Source organism: Propithecus coquereli, unplaced genomic scaffold, assembly GCF_000956105.1.
Source record: "Propithecus coquereli isolate 6110/MARCELLA unplaced genomic scaffold, Pcoq_1.0 Scaffold126, whole genome shotgun sequence".
Classification (NCBI taxonomy): domain Eukaryota; kingdom Metazoa; phylum Chordata; class Mammalia; order Primates; family Indriidae; genus Propithecus; species Propithecus coquereli.
This window is the reverse complement of record NW_012136747.1, coordinates 3,902,367-3,911,139: the sequence shown is the minus strand read 5'-3', so window position 1 is coordinate 3,911,139 and position 8,773 is coordinate 3,902,367. Positions and strand designations below refer to the sequence as shown.

The window sequence follows — 8,773 nt, the reverse complement described above, 5'->3', positions numbered from 1 at the left end:
TACTTTAAGGGTTATAGGACTATATAGATTTTTGATGTCTTTTTGAATCAGTTTTGATAAGTTTTATTTTTCTATAAATATATAGGAAATTATCCATTTTTGTCTATTTTTATATGCATCTGAATCAATTCTCCACACTTTCTCCTATGTTCTCCTGTTGTCTCTCAGGGGTATTAAAATTTCAGGGCACCAGAGAGCAACAGTTGGATTAGGGAAGCTCTGACTTCAGGGCTTACTCATTTCTCTGGGTTCATGCCTTCCTTCTTTTTGTCCTTTTTCTTGTCCATTCATTTTTTCTCCTAGCATTTAAAGTTTTTGACTATGTAGACTTCCATATGGCTGGTCTTGTTTTTTTGGCCTTTTTTTCCTTAATAGGGATTCTTTCTTGGAGAATTCCAAACACACTTAGTCTTCATCTTTCTGTAAATTCATCTGCAGTAACTCATTTTCTGATTGTTGTGATTAGTGAATTTGTTGCCTTTCAATTTCAGCAAAGCTTTTGGAATTTTGGGTTGCAGCCTCATTTGGAATGTGAGGGTTTCATTTTCCTTTTACCCTTTCTTTGTCTCCCCCTGTGTGTTCACCCTCCCTGTCCAGTGGAACTGCTGCTGCTCCTATCAGAAGCAGATGTCCGGGGCTCCTTCCCATGGACACATTGGGAACACTCACTGACCCATTGCAGATCCAGAGGGAGCTTTGCTTCAGCATTTGGTGGGAAAGCTGAATCTTCGTCCTTCCCTCCTTGATCCAACCACTTTGTCTAAGTCAGAGTCCCAAGCAGGGACCCCCCTGCTTGCCAACAATTTTTTTTTTTTTGCCTCCTTTCCCAATAGTGGAGTGCCACCCCTGTTGCTGGCTTCAGGCAGGAAGCTCACACAAGTTCTGTCTCTTGGGGAATATTTTAGTCTCTATTACCCTACCAAATCTAAAGCTTTGGTAGCTATTTGGACCCAGAGCCCAAGTGCCTATGGCTTCAGCTATCTCCCTGCTTGCAACTGCACAGAGTTGATTATTTTTGAGTGTGACTTGGTCTGTTTCATTTTCTCTCCTTACGTTTCATCCACCATTGCTCTGTGTATGGTGCAGAAGTTTCTATTGACTTACTATGGTTGTCATGTATTGCTGTATAACAAATTACTTCAACACTTAATGACTCAAAACAATAGACATTTCATTATATGTCATGATGTGCTTCAGGAAATTGGGCAGGGCTCAGCTGGACGATTCTTCTTTTCCACTTGGTGATACTCAGTTGGTTAAATGGGTTAGTCTGGAGGGCTCAAGACACTGGTGGTGATAACTAGAAGGCTGGACTCCCCTGGGACTCTTGACCAGAATACTTACATGAGGTCTCAATGGCCTCAAAACTTCTTTCATGGCAGCTCAGGGCTGAGAGTGTTCCAAGAGATGGAAATTGAAAGCTGATATTTTCCTAAGGCCAGGGCCAGGAAAATAGCCCAATGTTATTCAATTGATCAATCAATCACAAACCTGTCCATATCCAAGGGGAGGAGACACGGACCCCTCTTCTCTATGGGAGGAGTTTGGAGGAATTTGCAGCCATATTTCACCTGCCACTCTGGCTTATTTTTTGCTGTGGACTATGAGATCCTTAGGGCAGAGACCATGTGCTATGTCACTGTTGGATCCTGAGGGTCTTCAATGACCCGGCACTCAGTGCTGTTACATATACCTTGAGCAAATGACTAGATCAATGTATGATACATAGGCTTGGAGCTAGCTAGATCTGTATACAGCTCCTTCATCACTTCTTTGAGAAAGGAATGGCATTGCTAGATCAATGGCACATTCTTCAGTCAACTGAAATACACTGCCAGACGGTTCTCCAGATAGGCACCTGTGGCAAATTTTTAAGATTATAATTATTCTGTGGTTCATCCACTCAAATACAGAGACTGCATCTCTACCCATGCAACTCCAACTCCAAACACTCACAGAAAATGAAGCTAGCACCTTCCATGCCAAACTGACCTCAAGGGGGCAGGAGAGAAGGAGCAAAGGCCAGTTGCAGCTCAGCCTGGGCTGGGAACTTGAACTAGGAAGCAGAATAGGGCATGATTCAGGCAGCTCTGGGTTTGCAGAAGCCTATCGCACAAATATCAGCCTGACTTCCTCCTTCGGCCTTGCTGCTAACATGGAGCACATAAATCCAGACAGCAGGGGAGGATCTTTCTGCAACTTGCAATGATAGGTATGAAGTAGAGGCAAGCCTGGGTACCTACCCACTATTCACAGTTCTGGGTTTCTAAGAAAATGCCTACATACCTTGTTGTACCGTTAAAGAAAAAATTAATCAGTGATACTTGTTAAAGCAAAGTAAGGAAGACTTTACTCAGGACCACCGAGATAGGTATAGGAACCACTGCAACAGAGTCTTGCAGTAGGGGAGAGTGATTGGGCTTAACTCCAAATCCTGCATGGGCAAGTGGAATTTTATAGCCAAGGAGCAGTGTGGGGGTAAGTGAATGGAGAATCACTGAGAGGAAACATCATGGGGAAGAGGGAATCTGGCTAACAGGATTCTTGCTGCAGACAAGCCAGGATGATCAGACATCACCTGGCTGGTGGTGGAAGCTGTGGAAACCTGATCAGATATTGCAGGTGATCAGGAGGGGTCTTGCTAAATTGACTTAGGAGGGTTCTTTGCTAAAACTGGATTTTATAAGGAAGTGCACAGATGGGCCCAGCGGAAGATTCAGAAGCCTGGCTAAAGTTTGGCCAAAGAATCTTTGTTAGTACATACCTACCTTGAAAACCAACTGTGATGCTGAGGCTAATAAACGTTTACTGACCTCGTTCTTTGTGTCAGGCACCAGTCTAAGCACATTTTAGTGCGTCCTCTCATTTAAACCTGACAATCTTCGAGATAGGTAGTATGCTTATTCTCATTTTTCAGATGAGGAAACAGGCTCAGAGAGGTGAAGCCATTTGCCCAAAGTCACACAGTGAGTATGTGGGTGAGCCAGGACTTCCAACCATCCCCCTAAAATATCTGAATCTGAAACTAAGGGTCCTAAACACCATCCTTTCTGAGATTGATTGATTGATTAGAGAGAGGGTCTCACTCTGTCCGCCAGGCTGGAGTACAATGGCCGGATCACAGCTCACTGCAGCCTCAAACTGCTGGCCTCAAGCAATCCTCTCACCTCAGCCGCTGGAGTAGCTGAAACTACAGGATCTCGCCACCATACCCAGCTAATCTTTTAAATTTTTTGTAGAGACGGGGTCGCACTATATTGCCCAGGCTGCATTCTGAGATTTAATTCATTAGTATGATCAAATCTTAGTGGCAGAGGTTTAGGGACAGTCTAAACTCTTCATCTCTAGGCCAGGTGCAGTGGCTTACACCTGTAATCCTAGCACTCCGGGAGACCGAGGCGGGAGGATCACTTGAGGTCAGAAGTTCAAGATTAGCCTGAGCAAGAGCAAGACTCCATCTCTACAAAAAAATAGGAAAATTAGCCATGTGTGGTGGCCGGCACCTGTAGTCCCAGCTTCTCGGGAGCCTGAGGCAGGAGGATCGCTTGAGCCCAGGAGTTTGAGGTTGCAGTGAGCTATGATGAAGCCACTGTACTCTAGCTCAGGCAACAGAGTGAGACTGTTTTGTTTTGTTTTGTCTCAAAAAAAAAAAAAAATAAGGTATCATTTACATACAGTGAAAATCACGCTTTTTATGGACATTTCTGCAAGTTTTGACATTTTTATTTTATTAATAAAATAATTAATAAACAATTTTATTAATTGTGTAACCATCACCATAAAGAAAATATAGAATGATTCTACCATGTCCCCAAATTTCCCCATGCCCCTTAGTAGCAAATCGCCTTTTATGCCCCCCAAACCCCTGATCTTTTTTCTGTCCTTATAGTGTTGCCTGTGCAAGTGTGTCACATAAAGGGAATTATGCATTCTCTAGACTTGGAGTCTGGCTTCTTTCACTTAGCATAACACATTTGAGGTTCACCCATGTTGCTGAGTGTATCAACAGTTCATTGCTTTTTATTCCTGAGTAGTGTTCCATTGTATGCACCTCAGTTTGTTTATACCTTCCCCAGCTGAGGAACATTTGGGTTGTTTCCAGGTTTTAGTTATTACAAATAAAACTGCTGTAAGTATTTCTGTACAGATTTTGGTGTGAACAAAATTTTTCATTTTTCCACGGTAAATACCCAGGAGGGTCATATGGTCAATAAACAGTTTACCTTATAAGAAACTGCTAAACTGTTTTCCTAAGTGACTATATCATTTTGTATTTTCACCAGTAATGATAAGAGCTCCAGTTGTTCTGTATCCTCATTAGCATTTGGTATTATAAATTTAAAAAATTTTTAGCCATTTTGGTTGGGTATGGTGGTACACACCTGTAGTCCCAGCTATTCAGGAGCCTGAAAACAAATTTTTTTTAAGCCATTTTAATAGACATGTGGAAGTATCTCACTTTGGTTTTAATTTGTGTTTTCCTAATGACTAATGTTGTTGAGCATCTTTTCATGTGCTTAGTTGCCATTTGTATATCTTCTTTGGTGAGATATATACCTGTTCGTATCTGTTGCCCATTTTTTAAAAAATGGGTTGTTTTCTTATTATTGAGTTGTTTTTGTTTTTGTTTTGAGACAGTGTGCTCTGTTGCCTGAGCTAGAGTGCAGTGGCATCATCATAGCTTACAGCAACCTCAAACTCCTGGGCTCAGGCAATCCTCCCGCCTCAGCCTTCCAGGCTAGGATTACAGGTGTGAGCCATCACACCTAACCTATTATTGATTTTGACAATTCATTTATTTGGGATGCAAGTCCTTTATCAGATACATGCTTTGCAAATATTTTCTCCCAAACTGTGGGACAAACAAACTGTTTGTCTTTTCACTCATTCTTTTAACAGTGTTTTTCAAAGAGCAGAATTTCTTAATTTTGATAAAGTCTAGGTTATCAATTGTTTCTTTTAGGGATCATGCTCTCGGTGTATCTAAGAACTCTTTGCCTAACCTAAAGTCAAAAAGATTTTCTCTTATGTTTTCTTACAGAAATATTATGTAGCCATAGTATTAATAGCTACCTCATAAATTTGCTGGACTAAATGCAGTAATGTATGTAAAGCCCCCAGCCCCGGGCCTGGTAGAGGGTAAATGCTCCGTACACTGTGCTAAGATGGACACTTGCCTACAAGAGGTTTGTAAGAGATGCCCTTCCGCCCACCACACTTTCCTCTGCGCAGGTCTGGTGTCCTGTCATCTCAGAATGACAGGATACCAGGGAGGCAAAAGCCTCTGCAGGCTTGTCCAGCCTGCTCCTGGAACCAATGAAGGAAACCCGAGGCACAGAGAGAGGCGGTGAGGACTACAGGTCCGCCTCAGGGCCAGCCCTGGAAGGTGGCTCTTCCCCCCGCAGGGAGCACTCCCCCATCCAGCCTCAAGTATCCACTGTGCAGCCGCATACGTGGAGCTCTAGCCCAAGCTGTGATAGGGTGATGGGGACTAGGTTCCATTTATTGAGCACCTACTGTGTGTTCAGACCCTTGGATATTTACTGAGCACCTACTTACTTGTGTGTTCAACAGTGAACAAGATAGACAAACTTATAAAGGAGATGATGAACAAGTAGTTACATAATTAATCACTAGATTAAGGAAAGGGGCCATTGCTGGGTGGGAGGTGGAAAGTCAGGCGTACAAAGAATTTACTGCCCTTTAGCCTCCACCGCGGTGCCAGGGCCCTCAAGGCTGGGGGGGCTGGGAGCGGTGCGCAGACACAGGGACGCACATGACGTCATCGTAAGAGCTAGATGGAAAGGTGGTCCTGGGAGATGGCTGCTTTGGAGGGCCCTGAGAGAGGGTTGTTCACTCACGGTTCATTCGTTCGTTCGAGAAACTCTCGTGCGGCACCTACTGTGTGCCAAGCACCCTCTCAGGAGGACGAACGAAGCTCCTGCCCTCTCACTGTATTTGGGGCCGACGGAGCTACAGGAAACAGGCAAACAAATAAATAACGAAGACGGTTTCAGCCAGAGCCAACGCTCGAAGGGGCTGCGACGCGGGGCAGGGAGGGCGGCCGCCGGGGGGCGGGGACACGTCCTGCACTTGCAGCGCACACACCCCCTCCGCCTACACTGTGCAAAGAGGTCACCGCGCTAGCGACAAGCGCGCCCTCCAACCGGGGCCGCAGCACGCGCGCCCCCGCGAACGAGGGTGCGTTCCGCCCACCCCCCCTGCGCGCGCCCCGCGAGCTGCGCCCGCCGCGCAGGACGCCCCCTCGCGGGAGCCCTGGGCCGCGCCGGCCGCGCGCAGGGGAGGGGGCGGGGGCGCCGCGCACGCGCACCGGCCGGCGGCGCGCGCCGAGCGGGGGGCACCGCGCGGGTGCAGCCACGATGGAAGGGGGTGCGTACGGAGCGGGCAAAGCCGGGGGCGCCTTCGACCCCCACACCCTGGTCCGGCAGCCACACACCATTCTGCGCGTCGTGTCTTGGGTAAGGACGGGCCAGGTGACCGGGCCAGGCCGGGGGTGGGGTGTAGGCAAGGGCGGCGCGCCCCGACCGACCCTGACCCCCCACCGGGCCCTTGGCGGGGGCGCGGCAGCGGGCTGGGAGCTGCCCTCTCGGTGGTGCGGGCACCCACTGCTCCTCCTTCCCGGGCCCGGGCGGGTCCTGGCGTTTGCGGGGAGCGCCGCTCCCGGAGCCCTGGTTTACCCTATTTGTGCGACCCCCTCTCCACCCCATCGCCGTGACCTCCAGGCCGCGGCTATGCCGCTAGCGGCTCGGGTTGTGCGGCCGCCCGGGCAGGACTGGGGACCGTGGGGATGGAGCCCAGGTTTCAGGTGGCATTTTTGGGGTGGATCAGGGCGTGGGTCATCTCGCTGCACGCCGCTCCTGCCATGGACGTTCGAGGAGGAGAGGGCAGGGAACTGGGCTTTTATTGCCTTGCCCGGACTGTGTGGAGCGACGAATCGGGAGCTGGATACCTGGCTCCCACCCGGGAACTGCCTCTCCTTCTCCGCGTGACCTTGGGCTGGGAACCACCCAAGAAATGGTCACGGGAAATGAGGAATTCAATTTCGAGGTGGAGTGTCACCTCCTCCCTCATGCCTCAGTTTCCCTGTCTATAGAGAGGATGGGAGGAGCTTCCTTGAGACCCCCTTGGGCTCTGACATTTCATGAATCCGCAACACCCTCACCCCCAACATACACCTGGGTGCCTATAGGGGTGTCTTTGAGAAGGAGGACCCCCTCCTGTACTGAAGAGCAGAGAGGCCTGCCCTGGACCTCCCGCGGTGGTAGGGGGTGCTGTGCAGAGGGCTCAGTGGGCTTCTTGTTCAGACTTAGTGGGGTTGGGACAGAGCCAGTGAGCACAGAAGGAGGGGTTCACGTGGCCTGGGCAGTGCCTCAGGGGAAGAAGGCCTCGCTGGGGTCGGCTGGCCACCACCCAGACCAGAAGGGCCTGGATGGGGGCTGCTGGGCAGAGGCACTTTCAGGGACCCCAAGGGGCTACACCTGAGGCCAGCTGAGATCTCCAGGTGCTCAAGCTCCCCCCTTTCCTGGGTTTTCAGGGCCCTAGTAGGGTCTGGTGCGTGGGATAGCCTGCCAGGGAGAAAGAGAGCTACTTCCTTTGTCTAAAAACATTGAAACCTCCTCCTGGAGCCACAGAAAGGGTGACTATGTTTAAACCCCTTTCTTCTCAAATGCCTGGCAGATGGGGAGCTCTTTGAGGGCAAGGAAACCAGGTTCTGTTAGTGTCCCCAGTGCCTGCACAGGGCCTGGCACCCTGGCACATCCATGAGGGTTTGTGGCACTGAATTCATTCATCTATGCCGGTCTCCAGCCCCCACAGAGGCCCTGATAGGCCCTTGGCAAAGGCGGGAGCCCTGGGGGGCACCTGCCAGCTCAGGTGGGCCGGCTGTGTGCATTGCTCCCGTCTGCCAGACCCTGGGCCTCTGGCCTGAGAGGGAAGCCACTGGCTGTGTGAGGGGGCGTGGGCGTTTGTCTGCCTGGGTCATCTCTGCCTGTGATGGCTTCATTTAGCAAAGCTCTATTGGGTCTGCAGCCCGGAGGGAAGGCGGCATGACTCAGACACAGCCCTGGTGTTCAGGGAGCCCAGTGCCACTGGGGAGTGAGCCAGGTGCCCTCAGGCAGAGGCGGGAGAGCCAGGAGAGGGGTCTCCCTGCTGTGGAATCAACAGTTTCATGAAGAAGGTGATGTCCAGTTAGGCCAGGAGGCATGAGCATGTGTACAGCAGGTGAGAGGGTGTGGAAAGCAGGAGGGAGGAAAAGCAACTCTGATTGAGCACCTACTGTGTGCCGGGGGGCACACACAGTTCCCCAGCCAATTCTCCTAGCACGTGAGAAAGCCAAGGCTCAGTGAGGCCAAGTGCCTGGCCCAGGGTTCCTGAGTATGTCAGTGGCAGATGAACACTCGAACCCAAGTCTTCCGTCTCCAAAGCACAGTGCTTCCCCCTGAGCAGGGAAGAGTGTGGAATCCTGGAATGTCAGGATTGTAAAGGACACGGAGCTTGCCTGGGCCAAGCCCTGTCCAAGGCCAGATCGCTCCGTGACCTCCCAGCCCTGCTCACACACCTGGACGCAAGACGCTCACTACTTTTGTCTGAGCAGAAGCATTCCATACGGGCCGATTGACACCTTTAAAAAATAATTTTTTTCTGATCATTAAAGTAATACCTGCCAGTTATTGGAAAATATAAAAATCACATGTGATGGTTGCACAATATGAATGCACTTAAATACCACTGAACTGTGCACTTAGAAATGGTC

At 49.6% G+C, this 8,773-nt stretch overlaps 1 protein-coding gene across 2 annotated transcripts in view; it reads left to right on the top strand.

Moving 5' to 3' along the window:
- Positions 1–6,304: 6,304 nt before the first annotated feature.
- SYNGR1 (synaptogyrin 1) overlaps positions 6,305–8,773 on the top strand; it is a 25,634-nt gene continuing 23,165 nt past the window's right edge. Inside the window, exon 1 of one of the 2 annotated variants that reach the window (XM_012637996.1) lies at positions 6,305–6,479. In XM_012637996.1, the coding sequence (XP_012493450.1) occupies positions 6,381–6,479 (99 nt within the window). In that variant the 5' untranslated portion in view covers positions 6,305–6,380. The remainder of the gene's footprint in view (positions 6,480–8,773) is intronic. The other variant, XM_012637995.1, reaches the window with a different exon arrangement.